The sequence below is a fragment of the Nuphar pumila genome, chromosome 17 (genome assembly GCF_984573655.1).
Source record: "Nuphar pumila chromosome 17, dmNupPumi1.hap1.1, whole genome shotgun sequence".
NCBI lineage: Eukaryota > Viridiplantae > Streptophyta > Magnoliopsida > Nymphaeales > Nymphaeaceae > Nuphar > Nuphar pumila.
In genome coordinates, this window is record NC_143265.1 from 67,065,463 (window position 1) to 67,084,685 (window position 19,223).

At 36.2% G+C, this 19,223-nt stretch overlaps 1 protein-coding gene across 1 annotated transcript in view; it reads right to left on the reverse strand.

The window, feature by feature from the left end:
- The window catches only part of ABCG7 (ABC-2 type transporter family protein), a 135,923-nt gene extending 129,160 nt beyond the window's left edge, over positions 1–6,763 (reverse strand). The window contains exon 1 of the mRNA XM_089993905.1: positions 6,301–6,763. Within this exon, the coding sequence (XP_089850031.1) occupies positions 6,301–6,585 (285 nt within the window). The 5' untranslated portion in view covers positions 6,586–6,763. The remainder of the gene's footprint in view (positions 1–6,300) is intronic.
- Positions 6,764–19,223: the final 12,460 nt, after the last annotated feature.

Sequence of the window (19,223 nt, forward strand, 5' to 3'; positions counted from 1 at the left end):
CTCTCTCTCTCTCTCTCTCTCTCTCTCTCTCTCTCTCTCTGCTCTGGTACTCCTTATTCAAGTCGCCATATAGAGCACTTCTTAATATCAACACTACTAATAAGTCAAACATAATCTTGTCTTGCCTCATTCTCCATTCCTTTTATTTCTTCTCATAGGTGTCCATTTGCCTTGTTTTTTTTTTTATACCTATGTAAGAAGTACTTCTTTCTCACCTTCTACTTTTGTAAGCATTAGCTTGGGTTCCGGATCGGTCTCATCCACTAGTCCTCACAACCTTTTTTCCTATATGAGGTGTTTAATGATTGAATCTCATGTTATATCATTAAAATCATTGAGTTTGATGGGTTTTATGGTGACATTTTCATTGTCATCTATTGTTACAAGGGCTAAAGAAGATAGAACACGAAGAAAAGAATAAAGAAGAGGAAGAAGAGAAAGGAGGAAGGCAAAGTGAAGAGCACGAGTACTCCACCACCAAGTAAGCACCACCGATTAAGAGCACGAGCACTCCTCCACCACCAAGTGAGCACCACCAATTTATCACTTGAAACACAATCACGGTCTCACAAGCACTTGAACAGGAATTACCAAACAGCTTCAACACCTTCAAGCTTTGAGTGGCATGCTTCCCAATGCACCAAAAAATCAGCTTGATCACCAAGCTCTAATACCATGTAAGGAAATGAGAGCCTCTAACGATGTTCACCAAATCACCAAAGTGGACACACAAAATAGCCACAATAAGGTCCACCAAAACACCAAAGTAAACATACAAAGAACCACAAATAGGCTCACTCACAAAACCCTCTAAAGGGGCACACAAAGAATACTCACAAATATAAAAAGTAATATTTTATTGATGTAGAATTCATGCAAGAAGCATTACACAAGAGAGGGGTTTCACCCCTATATATACACAAAAATGGGGACCTCCAAAGAGTCATTGGAGAGGTCCAATGGCTCTATTTAGAACCGTTGGACCTCTCCCAACAACTCTATTTTTTTACTAGTCAACAAGTGTTGACTAGTTCAAAAAGAACAAAAAAAGTTTAAAATAAATTAACCTAGTTATATATATACATATAAATACATATATGTATACATACGTACATATCTACATAATACATATACATATTATTTATATTATATATATATATATACATTTTTAACAGTAGACTAGCAGGAAGTGAGATCTTAGTCATCTACGAAAGTGGAGGTCAAGGTTTTAAAACTCGACGAGTCAACTCTGTGACTCGGCTTGGCTTGGACCTCCAGCGAGTCAACCCGGCAAGGTAAACTCAGTTTGCGAAGACTCGGCTGTAACTCGGCATTGACTCGACCTGACTCGACATTGACTTAGCTTGATTCGGGCGAGTTCTGGGCTTGATGAATGATTCCCAAAAGCATAATCTTGATGCTTTTGTTCAAGTGATCTTCATCAATGAAACAACATTGAATAAGTTAATCTTATTGATGATGAAGGTAGTGATGGAGTTGAAGATGAAAATGCAAGGAAAAATGCAACCACTAGTACTCCAATTCAGCCATTAATTTTTACTTCCAACTCAAGAATTGATTCAAATGAAGTTCCAAATAATAGCACTTCGCCTCTATTTGAGATTTGACTCTTGACTTGAGATATCATATTTTGCAAAAGTGGATGAATTGTGGATGTTTAAAATTTGATTTTTTTGGTATCAATTTGGTGATAGACTTTGTCATTGTGTTATGATTATTAACTTTATACTTATGAACTTTGTAATTGTGTTATATGGTCATGGGCCTTATGCTTTATAGTTTATACCAAGGTTTTAAAACCCGTGACTCGGAACTCGACTCGTTCTTTATTGACTCGTGACTCGGCGGGTCAACTCGGTGACTCGGACCGGGTTTTGTTAACTTTTGATTTTAAAACAAAGACAATATATAAATTGTCAATTAAACATATAAAGGTTTGTAGAATGACTTAATTACTAGTTTAATTGATTAATAAGTAAAATAACATCAAGTAAAACTGCTCTTAATTCAAATCTCACATTTACTAAAGAAACTACACAAGCAGGAGCAAGACTTTCAAGACAATATATAAAGAATGACTTAATTACTAGCTTCAAGAACTTTAATAGCCATGCTCGATCATGGTTTACATCTTGAATATATGGACATAGCTGTTGTGTTGCAGGGCCTTAGAAAATCCTTGCAAAATTTTGGGAACATTGAACTTTATCTTGATATTTGTAAGTATGTTTCTGATGTAGAGTTGATTGGACCATGCCTTATATATCTGCACATAAATGCATATAAGCTTTGGATAATGAGAATGTTGTGATGTATATATATTATAATGATAAATGTGAGCATTTTATGTTGTTGGTTTTGAACAGGCTGGCTGCCAACTATTGTGTAGGTCTCAGAGATGGTTGCATGAGGGATCAGTTATGTTAGCTGGATTAGTGGATTCACTCTATGTTCATTAAGGGGTACTGGGTTTGATTCCTTACCTGGAGCTACCAAAAGGAATGAATGATGGACATGTGAAATTTGATTGACTTTTACTAATTTTGTGATTTTATATTAAGTTGGTAAGCCTATTTTTATTATGCTATTTGTTCTTTGAAAAATGAACACTTACATATGAAAAAAATGCCCATAGCCTTTGAAAAATGAAAAATGAAAAAAGAAAAAAGTGCTCAAAACTCGCCCGAGTTAAGGCCGAGTTTTCTCAGAACGAGTTTAGCTTGCCGAGTTGACTCATTGGAGGGCCGAGCCGAAACGAGTCAGCCAAGTCACCGAGTTGACTCAGCGAGTTTTAAAACCATGGTTTATACTTTATATTTCTTACTTGTACAGTTGTACTAAATTGTGGTGAATGGTTTACAACTTTACTCAACATCTTTAGGTTATCATGTGATGATTTCTAAATTTTCAATATATTAAGAGTAGGTACATAAAAAATTAGAATTGTTGTCACTCATTAAATTTGCAGATTACATATGATGCAATACGAGTACAAATTGAAGTCAAAACTGAAAAGTGAGAGTTGATTGCTGAAATGCATTGCAGATTGCTCAAGTATGGTTATCTTTACTTTAGTTTTTAGTCTTACTCTTGTAAGTTTTTAACTTAACTTTACTTTAGGACTTGTTTTATTGAAATATTGAATTATTGTTTTGCTTGGTTGTTCGATTTCTTGCTATTAGATGAGTAATTATAAATTAGATATAGTTTTACTTAATGTTATTTTACTTATTAATCAATTAAACTAGTAATTAAGTCATTCTACAAACCTTTATATATTTAAATGATAATTTATATATTGTTTTCTTTTAAAATCAAAAGTTAACAAAACCTGGTCTGAGTCACCGAATTGACCTGCCGAGTCACGAGTCAATAAAGAACGAGTCGAGTCCTGAGTCACTGGGTTTTAAAACCATGGTGGAGGTTGTCAATGCATATATGAATCCCTAGTCAATTAAGGGACAAGTTAGATAGTAAAACTATCAAGTGTATTTTTATGGGTACCCAAAAGAATCAACGGGGTTAGGTTATATAATCCTGAGAAAGGATTTATAGAAAGCAAAGAAGTTGAATTTTTAGAAAATAATAAATATAGTTTTAATCCGAAAGAAGTTGATGTCCTCCTTGATATTTTAAATGATTCAATGGTACCAACTTGAGAACCTGAGCAACATGATTCAGTTATGAATGACGAGCAGTCTCCACAACCTATAGTTTGTTAGAAAAGATTAAGAGTTCTTCCATCTTATTTAAATGATTATTACTTATACTTAAGTGAAGAGGTATGTTATTCTATGGACATGAATAAAACCATTAATAATTTAAGTTTTCATGATGTTATTGCCTCAAATGAATCTAAATATTAGATAGAGGCAATGAAAGATGAGTTAGACTATAGAAATAAATGGAGTTTGGGAATTAACTACATTGCCTGAGGGTTGTAAGGCAATTGATAGTAAGTGGGTTCTCAAAAAGAAACTTAAAACCAATAGAACTATTGATAAGTTCAAGGCAAGATTGGTTGCAAAAAGTTACTCTCAACGTGAAAGAATAGATTATAAAGAAACATATTCTCTTGTAGCAAAATTAGCTTTAATTCGTATAAAATTGGCATTGATGGCTTATTTTAATCTTGATCTATATCAAATGGATGTAAAAACAGCCTTATGAAATAGTAAACTGAAAGAGAACATATATATGCAACAACCAAAAGGCTTTGAAATTGAACGTTAAGAAAATAAAGTATACAAATTGAATAATCATTGTATGAGCTTAAACTTACAACTAGGCAGCGGTATTTGACCTTCCATAAAACTATAACCAAATTGGGTTATGAAGAAAAATAAGTTAGACTCTTATATATGCCAAGAAAAGTAGGAGTAAATTTCCAATTTTGTCCCTCTATGTTGATGATATATTAATTGCAGGAAATGACATAGAATTGATAAATGAAGCCAAGTCCTGGTTGAGTTCTCAATTTGAGATGAAGCATCGTATATCCTAGGTATTAAAATGTAAAGAAATAGAAAATCGAGATTATTGAGCCTAAGTCAAGAAAACTATTTTGACCATATTTTAAGGAAATTTAGACTAGATAATACCAAGGCAAAGTCAGCTCCTATAATTAAAGCTTTGAGATTAAGCAAAAATGATTGCCCAAAAGGTGGGGGAGAGAAATTAAATATTCCTTATGCACAAACAAGTTGAAGCCTAATTATCTTAAGTTATGCATTATACCAGATTTAAGCTTTGCAGTGATCCTAGTAAGCAGATACCAGAGCAATCCCGATTTTTCTCATTAGAAAGCAGTGAAAAGAATATTTTAGTATCTAAAGGGGACAAAAAAAACTCAAGATATGCTATCAAGCAGATAGACTAACGCTTGTGGGTTATTTGGATGCAGATTTTGTTGTGATAAAGATGAAACAAAATTCACCTCTGACTATGTGCTTATTTTAGGAGGTGGGAAAGTTGCATGGTCATGCAAAAAGCAAGGGTGTGTGGCACAAAATACTCAGGAAGCTGAATATATAGCTTATAACATGGTTGTTACATTTGGCGTTTTGAGAAATCACTTCTTAAATTATTTGAAATTGGATATTCCAAGATATCCGGTTCAAATTTATTGTGATAACAAAGCTGCCATACATCTAATTTATATAGGAGCAGCTAGCTCTAAAAGTAAACATATTGAGGTCAAATATCAATATGTGCACGACATGGATTATGTTTCATAAGTGACATGGTAGTCGATCTCTTGACAAAGGCGGGCACTGAAAACGTTTTTCCTAGACAAGTGAGTCAAATGGGAGTCAGGTATGTTTGATTTATATATCTCATTTGAATATAAATTTAAAATAATAATTATATAAAGTCCACAATAATTGTGTAAATAGAATACAACTCAAGATAGTATACCAATGCAAAACCCAAAAGTGAGAGTAAGCTTGGTAGTATAAATTGCCCCTTATGACCAAGTATAAGATGTTGAGAATATGTGGTCATATGGTAACCGTTAGGGAGGGTCACCTCCAACAGTTACATGTCTCTCAAGATTTTGAGAGTTTAATATGTAACATAAAATGAAATTAAACATAAGATAATATGCAACCCTTGAGTTGAAGGGAAACTTTTCCATTGGATCCAACCACCTTTCAAGTGTTACAAAAGGGTTTTCAAGGCCATGTTAGAATACATGATAAAATTTCTGAGATCTAAGAATCGCAGAATACCAAGGGTGAAAGGCAAGAGCCTGTGAATCAAAAATCTGTCCATGGACATTTATTGGGTTACAGCTGACGCCCTTCGATTCGGGTTCACCCGTATAACTGTTACAAATGCAAGGCTCCTAAACAGGACCGTAGTGTATGCTGAAGAAAATTATCGATGCCGCATCTTCGTTCGATCAAGACAAACAAAGTTCTCTACTTTACGATGTGTATTAGAATCATCTAAAAATTTACAATATACAGGATTTTTAGGATACTTAAATCAGATTCAGTGACTTCCAAAATACTTGGAAAGACAGGCAAAAAACGGTTCGCTTTCATCAATTTCCAGAAACCAAGTCCATGATGATCTTTCATTCCTTTCGATCATCAAGCCAAACATTCATCAAGAATCCTATCTATAAAACTAACTTTCCTCATTAAACTTATCAAAATTACGGTCCACAACCGAACATCCCATTTATTTGGACAAAGTGTGCATCCAAACACCATCTTAGCGTAACTATGTAGAAAAATCAGAACAGAACCAGCAAGGACGAAGAAGCTTTACCGTTTTCCCGGACTTGTCCAATAAGGAAAAAGTGATACTTCTCCATTGCAGAGTCACCGGCACAACTTTCCCGGGAGGCGGTGGCGCCTCCGCCGACCCTTCGTTTTCGCCGGCGTCGGCGTCGGCGTCGGCGTCGGCGTCGGCCTCGGCTTCGGCTTCTTCAACGCCGGACGGGAGTTCGGGGCCCGGAGCGGTGATGATGCGGACGACGAAGGCAGCTGCTACGGCGGCCACAATCTGACCCAACCCTTCCAGACGGATGCCCTTGATCGACAGAGCCACCATTCTTCTTCTCCTTCTTCTTGTTGTTCTTCTTCTTGCTGCTGTCGCAGCAAAACACCAAATGCGCAGCAGAGAAGAAGGAAGAGAGTAGTAGTACCAAGTGGATATGAAAATTAGTCTTATGCAGAGAATGAAGGACTAAATGAGCGGTTACTTTTTCTTCCTCAGATTTGCAAAATCACCAAAAACAAAACTCATCCAATTAAAAAGAGACGATGGGTCCGCGCGCGGAAATAATGCAGGATGAGGGAGTGGCAGTCCAGATGATGGTTGATCCAAATTCAAATATGAATCCGGACCAGGTCTGATTTATGCAATCCTTATGTCTCGGGTGTGGCTTTTCGTATAGCAGTTCCAGTTGGACCCTGTACGGTTGGAATGTAAACGGCTGGGATAGTGGGATTAGGATTGGACGTGGCCAATACCATATTCGATTTAAACGGATTTGAATTCGGATTCGGATTCTGATGGTGAAAAGCCCATACCAAATCTGTTTTTTATAAATGTAAAAGGAATTGAATATCGGTTCGGATATTTATTGGTTCTGTAACGGAAATTTAAAACCTTATCTGCATCGAATTATAATTAAATATTGTTTTATCTTACCAAATGCAACTAAACGAAACCCAATTCAGTCGGATATCAAATAAAATACTATTAATTCACATCCCCACAGTGTCCGCACTTTAGAGTTGGATATGGGTCGGCACCTTAAAGTTGGATATGGGTCCAGGCATCGTGTCCAGTGAAGGTCCATCCCGTTGACTTCCCTATTACAAATAAGTTCGGCATGGCATGCAATCTGGATCATGATTTATCCAAATCCAAATATAAATCCAGATATTGGGCAGCAAGTCTAAATTTGAATCTGGATCCAAGCCAGAGCCCTTTGTTGTAAAAAGCGAATACAATTTCGTTCCAAGTGACAACACACTGGTCTTTTGTTATAAAAAATTAATTTTGATACGTCCTAATTGACAACACTGGGTTCTATAAGAAGGTTGGATATAGGGATTTTACATTAAAGAAGTGTAATCCGAACAGATTTGATCCACATTCAAATGTTTATTCGACTGAAAGTACCAATCCAAGTTTGAATATAAATTCGAGAAAAGTTCATTCAAGTTCGAATATACATTTGTATCTTATCGAGTCCGATGATGATCAAAGATCTAACCAAGTTTGATCCATTGGACCAGCAGATTCAGATCGGATTAAGAGTCACTTGTTAGGACTGGGGGTATAGATGGATCAAGACACATCTTAAGTCTTGCTGAATGCATGCCCCATAAACTCAAATGGCATCACAAATGAGGGTGTAGATTGATCAGGTTTAACGAATCTTGGATTTGCAATCAATGCTTTATTCTCAAATATGTATCTTAAAATTAGATTAGAACATCTTTATTTAGATCATATTCGGATTCATTTAATTGGACTTTTATAAATTTAAATTTGGATCAATATTTTTTGCTAAATTTATGTTCAAGTGTTTGATTTACGTCTCTTGTTTATGATTCTTCATCACCCAGCTCTTTGGAAATGGCACAACTCTGTATAGCTTTCTGGAAGTTGATTGGATCATCTTTCTTTAAGCTAATATCACCCTCATGTTCTTTCAGAAAAATAATATAATCATCTGGAATTGTCCTTCTCTTCTCTCTAATGTATTTCCTTAATGGCACTTGTTCTTGAGTTACTTGAGGTTGTTGAGTTTGTACTCCAAGAGTAAAAACTTGATTTTGGATAGGAAGATATTGAACATTGCTTTGTTTTGGATTTATTTAAACAATGTCAGAAATTGAAATATAATCATTGTCAATAACAACTGTAGGAAGAAAAACAAATTCTTCTTCAAAAGCAATGTCTTTTACCTTATCATCTCTCCCAAATTCAGCATCATCAAATAAACAAGCATTTCTCATCTCAAAAAAATAATTTATTCAAAGGATCATAAAATTTATAACCCCTAGATTTTTCAGAATATCCAACAAAATATCAACTAATTGTTCTTGAGTTCAGTTTCTTTTCATATGGCCTATATGGCTTTGCTTCAGCTGGACACCCCCAAATATGAAAAGGCTTCATACTAAGCATTTTGTCTGTCCACATTTCATATGGGGTTGTAGTTACTGCTTTAGTTGATACTCTATTCAGTACATAAGCTTCAGTCTTTAGTGCCTCTTCCCAAAAAGATTCTGGTAAAGTAGAATGACAAATCAAACTTCTTACCATGTCCTTTAAGGTCATGTTTCATCTCTCAACAATACCATTTATGCTTGAAATGCCTGGCATGGAGTACGGTGGGACAATACTGCTTTCCTCTAAGAATTTAACAAATGACCCTAAATGTTGTTCACCTTATCCATCATATCTATCATAGTATTCACCACCACAGTCAGATCGGACGGCTTTAATCCTTTTGCCAAGTTGAGTTTCAACTTTAACCTTAAATGATTTGAACACATCCAATGACTGGAACTTTTCATGAATTAAATATAGGTACCCATAACATGAATAGTCATCTATAAACGTAATAAAATATTATTGATCATTCCAAAAAATTGTAGGAAATGACCTACAAATATCCGTATAAATAAGTTCTAAGACGTTTGTTTTTCTATCGGCACCTATTTTCTTTATGTTTGTTCATTTTTCTTTTATGTACTCAACACAAACCTGAAAGTTAGTAAAATCAAGGAAATCAAGAATTTTACTTGTCACAAGCCTTTTAATTTTTTGTTTAAAAATGTGACATAAGTGTTTGTGCCATAATAAAAAAGAATTTTCATAGGCTAATTTTTGTTTTGTACCACGTGAACTTGACTGCAAAGGTTTCATAATATGAGGCAACAATATTAAGTAAATATAGGTTATCGACTACAAATAAAGAACCAGTAATTAAAAAATAACTTTAACTAACTATTTTCAAATAAATAAGAATAACCAAATTTATCTAATACAGAAATAGAAACCAAATTATGTCTAAATGATAGTATAATGTATGTTTCTTTTAAATCTAAATAACAATCAGTCTTTAATAATAAACTAAAAGTCCTTATTGCCTCAACTTGAACTGATTTGTCATCGCCCATATAGATGAATCTTTCAACATCAATTTGCATTTGGCAACTTAGGCAACCCTTTCTTTTCATGTCAAGCATGATATTTGGTACAATTCTTCTTCATGTGACCCTCACTCTTGCAAAAGAAACATCTGAACTTTTCATCCTAATGTTTCTTCTACGGTAGAGAGTCCACTACATCTTCCTTATGTTTTTTTCTTTTCTTAAATTTGTCTTTAGAGGTAACTGCCTAGTGAGCACTTTTTTTGTTTCATCATTTTCTCTTCTTGCACACAATGTGAAATAAGCTCATTTAGAGTTCATTTATCATTTTTGGTAGCTTTAACTGACCTTAGTAAGTCCTCAAACAACTCTAACCATAATGCCTTTAGTTTTGAAGCAAGATGAGACATTTTTATAATGTACTCCCTTATGTTTCATTTACCTTTATACCTCATCGAAACAAGACTCAAAATGAGAGTGCTTGTCTCAGCCTTTTCATTTTTAGCAAAACGTTTTTCAATTTTCTCAAGAAACTTCTTAGCATTAACTTCTTCAGATATAGTTCCCCTGAAGGTTTTCAAAATTGCACATTTTATGATTATAAGACTTATGTGATTGGATTGATCCTACTTATCCTAGTTTCTTTTATCCTCAGTGAAACTTCTATTTGTGAGAGTAGTGGGTTAATCCTCTCAAAGTACAAGATCCAAATCCATACATCTGAGAACAATCATAACATTCTCTCTCCAGTTTTTGAAGTTTCAGTCATTCAAAACAATGATTGAATTGATATTTGCAGATATTGTAGAAGTAGAAGAATTTACTGAATAAAAAATAAAACAAACCACAATAAGCTCACAATTAATATACATTTCACATGCATTAACATTAATTAATATATTTAAACTGTGGTGAATCCTATCACAAGATAAATAACACAACATTAACATTTAGTCTTTAGACAGAAATGTCAACTTTAAGTGGTACTCTTATTATAGTAATCAAACATGGATAATTAATCATGTCAAACAACAAGCCTTTCTTTGGACTGACTCATTGTTCACATAAAAAACTTGATAATCATCTTATATTTATTACTGAGAGTATATTTGAGCTCGGCCAAATAGTAATCTTCCTTTGGACTGGTCACTATTTGCATAAATTTCAAATATACAAACATCTTAATATTTCAAACAAGTCAATCTTCACAAGAGAGGTTACTTTGGTAACATGTTTCAATCAACTCGTTTTAGAATATCAGACCCTTATTCTGAAAAGAATATCATAGTTCAAATATAATATGTGATTACCTGTATATGAATAAAAAGAAAATAAAGTCATAATCCAAATAGGGTCACAAATATCTCTAAAGTCAACCCTTTAAAGGGAACCGAAATGTATACTTAATGACCTAGACCTAATAAAGAAAATTTCTTTACAAATTTTTTCTCTTCTTTTTTTTTAAGAGTCCATAGCACATGCAAAGGGGTCTGGCCCATCGGGTTGGGTCGGACCAGAGCCGACTTGTGAGTCAAGTCAGACCTGACCCAGCGTGGGTCAGACCAGACTCGACCCAGATTGGTCCCCACAAACCGAATGGGGATCGAACCAGGTTGGCTGCCGACATCTGGTCACCTGGAGGTGGCTGAGGCAAACCAAATGCCCCAAATCACCGTCGCCAAACGACGGTCGACGTCTGACGAGAGTGACCAGTCGAGGGCCTGTTGACACCCCCCCGATCGTCCAAAACCAAAGGGGAAGGGTCGATCGGCCCCTCCTCCGTCTGGCACCTCCTGATCAATCGAATCCAAAGGGGAAGGGCCGATTGGACCCTCCTCCATTCGGCACCTCTCGGTTGATCGAAAGCATAGGGGGAGGGTCAGATCGGCCCTACCTCCGTTCGGGCTCAGCCAAATGACACGAGGAGGGTTGTTTGATCCTCCTCTGCCTGCGCTCTGACGTAAAATAGGAAAGGGGGGGATCCGGCCCTCACTGAAGCCAATGAGAGATCAGAGAGGATTGTTTGCTCCTTCCCTCCCTCTCGTTACCTGTGTAGGCACCCAACAGTGCCTGCACTAAAGACCAGACGACATTCAACAAGTCGCCTGATGTTGTTCGGTGGCCTACGACCACCGAAGGGGCGTGTCACCCCCGCAGTTGGTCGCTGGTCCCAGCAAACCCCAACCTACATTGCCGGCTATAACAAAAATACTATTTTTTTTATTAACGGCCCCTAATGTCGGCAGTCAAAGGAGAAAACCAAATTCAATGAGATTTCGACGACCTAACAAAAAATACAATGGCAAAATCAAATATTTCAACAATTTAACAAGAACAAGAGGCTCTAATATCAATTATTGTATTCCTGATTAGGGAAATCATATTTCTTGATTCCTAAATTTGTTCATGCTAAATTATTGAAAAGATAAAAAACAAATAAAGCATAATGTGAAAATGTACCTGAATCCATCGTTATACTGATAGATCTTGATGAGTTAGATCTTTCAAAACCTTTATAGGTGGCCTTTCTTTCTTCTCTAAACCTAATGAGAGGAACAATTTTCTTTGTTGATAGGGAGGCAAAAAAGAACAACCACTGTATATGGTTTGGAGGATCATAACGTAATTGTAACCACCCTATAATCTTTTTTTCAATTCAGGCCATCATAAAATCAAAAAGTGACATATGAGGACACATAAAATATCTACACATTATTATAACCATACTTTTTAAGATGTCATAAAGCCCAACAATATAAGATCACTTTATATGGGTCTCCACCTTAGATAGTTTATAATGTATGATCAATTACATATGTAAGCCCACATGAAATATCTAACACATTCTAGTTCTTAGAAATGGGCCAACAATCCAAATGGCAAAAGAGGGTAGAGGGTCGGTCTCCACCTCCAAAGAGGCTGGATGGCAAGAAGAGACCATAAAAAGTACCATATATATTTAGGCCCCAAGTAACATGACAAGAGGCAGCCTCAGTCACGACCCATTGTTTGAAAGTTGGTAAAACCCTATTAGTGTGTTCAAAATATGTGATGCATGCCTCCATGTTGTAGTGGGCATCCAAAATCCCACCTCATCAGATAACCTGTACTTTGATTTGAAAAGGCATGTCAAAAAACCATTCTGTTGCTAGTCTCCATAACTAATGACAAATTTGAGCTTGATTCAATCCTTAAAGCCTCCATACACTCACCGTGACCTCTTGATTTTAGTTTGGAGGCAACATTCCAATTGACAAATGCTTTGCTTGGTCCTGAACCATTCCACAAAAATTCCCAAAGAAGTTTAATTTAAACAATTTTCCACCTTCTAATGGTAGGCAGAAAAGACTTAGCATGTATATCATGTGACAATTTAAGCAAAATCTCATAGAGTCGCATGAGCCGCCACCTCTTAATATTTGGTGCACTGGGATTGAATTTTCTTGGATATCTTATCTTCTAAAGTTGACCAGAAAGAAGGCCCAGGCTGCCAGTCCAGAATTTTAAGTCGCATATAACCTAGAGGTAGTGATGCATTTGGACATTTGAAAGTCGTCTTAGCGAGCTCAACAATGGAGGGGAAACATTAAAAACAACTGAAATTTGTTGTCACTGATACACAGGCCTGAAGTTGCTTCAAATGCTTTAAGAATGACCATCCACCTCAAAAGTTTTCTCTAAAGCCATGCCAAAGTCCAGAAAATCGTCTGCATATTGGAGGATAGTAGCAGAGGGAAAATTAAGTAAAAATTCTTTAAGGAAACCCAAGGAAATCACCTTCTTTAAAAGTGGAGTAAAGCGTTCAGTCATGATATTGACAAGCAAGGATGACAGGGAGCAACCCTGCTGAAGACCTTTGCCCATACAAAAATAGAAAACGACCCTTCTCACCATTAACCGATATGGCTATCTGGGTAGTGGTAATGACAAATGAGTTTGGAAATCCCCTTACACCAACTCGAGCCAAAACCTATATCTGACATACATTTCAGGAGGAAAGACCAATCAATGGAGTCGAAAGCCTTAAGATGTCCAACATAAGAAGGAATGCAAGCTGCTGCTCAAGGTGATCGAATGTACTATTTTATTTGCAACAAGTGTGCAGTCATGGATCATATGCCCTTGCACGAATGCACATTGATTCAGAGAGATAAGAGTAGGCATCAAATGCTTCATCCTATTGGCCAGCAACTTGTTAGCACTTTTCAATAAAGAGACAGGCCTGTAACAGCTGATATTCTTATCATTTAGGCCTTTTGAGATTAAGATGATGACTACTTTGTTTAATTCCTTGAGGATTACGCCATTCTTAGATCACTCCCCCGTGATTTGATACCGTATAGAAGCTCTAAGATCATGAAAATCATTGAGGAGTTGTGAAAAAACCAGGACTCGGTCCAACCTCCTTGAAATTTCAAAACCACCTAAAAAACAAGAACCCCCAAACAATATACGGAATTGGGAACTTCATAAAACTACTACTACACGTTTTAACAACACAAGGAAACACTAATTCTATGCAAGGCCCCTAGTCAGGGCTTAAATTTGTGAATATTTATTGAAACTTAACTCGGTTGTAAGTTTGAAAAAAAAAAAACTTAAATCTCCATGATTGGTTGCTGCCATGCCACATGCAATGTAACAAAAGTTAAAATTTAGTTACCCATTATTTCAATTGCAAAAATAGTCAAGAAATGTATATAATTGGCAACATGAAATGAGGATCTTGGCTTCTGTTTTTTATTAAGGTGATCAATAGGGATGTATGGTATGGGTTTGGGCCGGATACCTCAATGATCCCAAATCATTTAACTTGGTTTGGTAAGAAATAGCACATCTGAACATATTACCTTGCTTGGATTTGGTCCCAAATGGTAGAATCCAATTGGATTCAAACTCGAATTTGGTTTTATATATGAATTTGATAGGATCTTTATTCGTTTGAAATTAATGCCTTCAAACGTATTTGAATAGCACCTTGTCACGTATTGTCCTTTTCAAGTGAACTAGATGCATTGAGACAAAAACTTTCAAAAAGTTGCACGTCCTTCATTGAACACCTTAAAAAAAAAGAGGCGTGTAGGGAAAGTTTCTCTTGATGTCACTCAAAAGTCAACCAATGGAGTTACTTCAAGGGAAAATCTTGGGTAGTTATCGTTACAGGAGACTGTCAACCGCCTCAAGAGCACTTGCACTCAATGAAAGTATCGAGCACAGTTCCACTTTTGGATCAGACTGCCAGATTTATCTGTTGAGCTTTGGAATAAGTAGGTGTATGAGGGTGTTGCACAATACTTACATGGGTCCTTACTGGATATAGACACACAAACTCGATCCATCGAGCGTGTTGCATATATGCAAGGATTTGTGTTGTTCCTATCAATTTTGTTCACATCTCCTCCATGGAGGTTGAGACTGAGAATGATAGATCCTTCACTCAATCAATAGAGTATGAAGGGGAAAACCCACCTTTGACAATAGAGTGGTTCCACCAACCACTCTGAATCTCGCTGCCCATTTGCACCACTTTCTACTTAGCCTAATACAGAAGCTAAAGATGAACGGAGGCAAAGGTACTTAACAAGTTGAGAACCTGTGAAATTGGATATAGAGTGGATTTCAAAAATTTGTGGGGCATTTGAGAAAACACGTCAAATTTGCTGTACAATACAATCATTTTCTATTTTTTAAATATCTTGCAAAAGGTTGGGGGCACTAAATGAAGGAGAGTTTTCAAGAACAAACTTAAAGTTTTAGCGACAATAAGCTAAGTTTTTTTATATTATTGAAATTCACTTAAATTTATGCTTCATTAATTAAAAACATATTTATGTCAAATTAACTTGCGTTGTCATTGACCCAAGTTGAGTTAATAAGATAACGTTACTAATTTATCCTTATAAGAATAAGTTTTTTTGAAGAAAAAATTCAAAATCACACCTAAAATTTGGGTGATAATTAGAAATACAATTAAGTTATGGTAATGATAGCATACATGTAGTGGCAACCTTGTGGAAAATAAAATTAAGCTTTTTTAATTAACCATGAAAAAGTTTGTCTTTTTAACAATATCAAAATCTTGAGTATAAGTTTTTATTATCGTTCAAAGTTAGGTGCTTTTTTTATTGTTATTCTTGAAGAGGAAGGAAAACATTGAATTGCATTAAAACCTCAGCAGCATACATCATACATAGAGGTATCAACAGGTCGGATTTACCTCGACCCGACCCGAACCACACCCTATAGGGTCCGGGTATGGTGATAAATAAGAAGACCTGATTAAGACCCGGGTCCGGACCCAAGGTCCGATTAATACATGAACTTGGGTATAGTTTGTGAAATTTTATACCAGACTCGGACCCGACCCAAGTTCCGCTTAAGACCCGCAATTTTTCAATGTAAAAATGATAAAAAAAATATGGTTTTACCGGGTATGGCCCAGGTCTGGTTCATGTAGTTCATATCGGGTCTGGGTATGATTTATCTTATGGTGGGTCCAATTAGACACAGGTTCAGACCCGATACCATACCCAAAAATCGGGGCCAAGTCTGGTTCCATCAGGGTCCGAACCAAACCCAACCGATTGACACCCCTAATCATACATTGTAGTTGGCCGATGAGAAATCAACTAACAATGACTTAAACAGATCAGGAAAGCGTATGAATAAAGGTTCCAAGCACTGAAGACTTAAGTGTTCCCATTTGGCAACAACCATTAAGAAAACACATCAATAAGAATGGCCTTACAAAGTTGGGCAGAATTTCTTTATTTCACTAAAAAGAAGGGTGGAAGGAGAAGAAAGGATGTTGGTGCTTTGGTATATTGATAGATTTTGAAGCATGGACTAAGCCTGTTGTCTTGTGGTCATTCTGTGAACTCGAGCAAAATAATTTTCGCCATGCGGCGTAGATTCAACCACCGTCACTAACGACAAGCTTAAAGAAAACGGCACATCAGATAACTCATTTTTTTGGACAGAGAAAGCTGGGGTTAGTACCATTGGACAAGGTGACATGCGCTCCTGCCAGACAAGCGGAGCCCCGTTGGTGACAACCCATTGTTTTTACGCTTTGGTGGTGATCAAGCCTTCTAACCACCCCCTCTGTCTCTGGTGTTCCATGGTAGAAACACACCCTGCAGATGAAACAATAACAAAGAAATTGAAGACGTTGAACTTTTGACAGGGATCTTAATTTTTAGTCATTTTTTCACACGATGTATATTTGCTACGGTTAGTCGTATGTACATGCTTGACCTCATAAATTTAAATGTGTTCAGCTCAGCTTGATTTGTTTGTCATTGATTCTACCTTCAATCATGCTTTTTGCATGATTTTTTTGACTTCTAAAATTTTGGATGAGAAAAAAATTGGTGCATTGCAGGTGTTAATTTTCAGGGACTTTGAAAAAATTGCTTACATGTTGCAACCACATAATTCGAAACCTCAGTGTTGTACATTCACGAGGGTTCTGCTCATCTGGTAAGGGCGACTCAGAATACAATTTCGAAACCTACATATGCACGTCCTTTAGAGCCCAGATCAGATGTCATCACATGGCACACTTTAAGCATGCCTCTGCACCTGGCTGGATTTGTTTTAAAACTATTTTTAAGTTTTTCATGATTTTAATCTATTTTGTTAAGTTTATGGTTTTCTTGTCTTCCTTACAAATTTAGTATCGTATTGAAAGTTGTAGAAACTTTTTTTACCCTTACGTGGAAGGGTGGTGCCTAAAAGGATAAGGCCTTCAAGGGCATTAGATCGTAGGCTTGTGCATCTCTTTAATATTTGGACCTTGGACTTGGGTTTAGTCTATCTTTTTAGTACTTGGGACAAACTAATCTCTAAGTTTAAACCAATCTTTGACCAAGCCTTAAAATTGTCATCGACTTTTGCAATTATCTTTCGATCTACTTGGATCTTATTCGGATTTGTATGAACCAAGCCCAACATTATTGCAAAAGGCATTTTATAGTCTTAACGGTCCACCAGCCACCCCTTCCTTGACTGTTGACATTTTTTACCCATCTTGGATGATCGTGACCCTGACAAGGTCATTGGATTCTTAGCCATTTGGGCATTGATGGCTGGCTGTTTGGCCAGCTATGCTCATTTATTCTTGTTCGTTTGTGCCTATTTAAAGCTCTTTTATGGCCTAGAGGGCTAGGGCCTATATAAACCCCAACCCTCTCCCATTTCTCTCATCCCTCTCTCTCTCTTTCTCTCTCTCCCACAAGCATGGCTTTCTTCTGCTCTCTGTTGTTGTGAGATCCAGATTTGCTTGCAGTTCAGATCTATTTCTATGATTCAGATCCGGTTGTAGTTCAGATTTATTCTTAAGATCTAGATTCAATTATAGTTCAGATCAATTTTTAAGATCCATACCCGCTTGCAGTCTGGATCTATACCCATTTAAATATAAGATACATACCCATATCTGAACCTAAGATCAATACCCAAATCGAACGTGAATCTTCCTATCCTAGACAAGAGGTTGATTTAAGGTGGTTCGTGTCGAGGTTATCGGTCTCACCCAGTGCAGAGCGTAGACCATTTTTTTGCGAGAATGAAAAAGCTCAGTTATATCCTGGGTGTATAGTTGCACAAGTACCCATTGTACCAAGAACTTGATCATAAATGAGGCAACTATCACTTGAAAGATAAAGGGGGTATATGTGTGCCTTCAAGCGTGCCTAGTTTAAGCTCAGTTGCCTTACCCATTGAGTTAACGCATAAGTTTTAATAATTTTTAAGTGATAGTCCTACATATAGCAATTATGAAAACCAGGAGCTTCTCAAGTTGTCCCAGTTCAATGGCACCAAGTTTAAAAGGTGTCAACACAAGGTGTTCATCTTCCTCACTGTTTTAAATATGGTGTACATGTTCATGGAGGACTGTCCCAAAGAACAGGAGGATAAAACCATTGCTAAAAATCGAAAGAGATGAAAGTGATAGCAGGATGACTTTGTATGTTACGAACATATTCTGAATACTCTCTCAAACAGCTTATTCGACCTCTACTCTAAAATCAGCATGACAAAGAAATGGTGGCAAGCCCTTAAAAGCAAGTACAAAATGAAGGATATAGAAAATCATAAGTTTTTTATTAATAAGTATATGAATTTAAAATTCTTCCATGATAAGCATTGTTTTCTCAAGTTCATAAGATGTAGATCTTGGCTAATCAGATCAAGTATGAGGGTATGAACCTTGATGAATCATTTTAGGTGACTACAATCATTGGTAGATTGCGTCCATCTTAAAAAGATTATATAAATAAATTAAAACATAAGAATGAAGAGTTTACCTTAGAATAATTTCTTCAACATCTTAGAATCGAGAATAAAGCTCGGAGATAAAAAATATGAAGTAAAAAAAGTTCGTGTTATGATAAGCATGGTTGAAAGCAAACCAAGGTTCAAACTTAGTCTTAAGAACAAGAACAATAAATTCAAGTTCTTGCTAAAAGAGAGATTTTGTTTCTTACTCTACTTATGAAAAACTGAGTCACTATGCGAGAGAATGCAAACACAAGAAGAAATTTCAAGGCAATAAAGCTAGTAAACCTG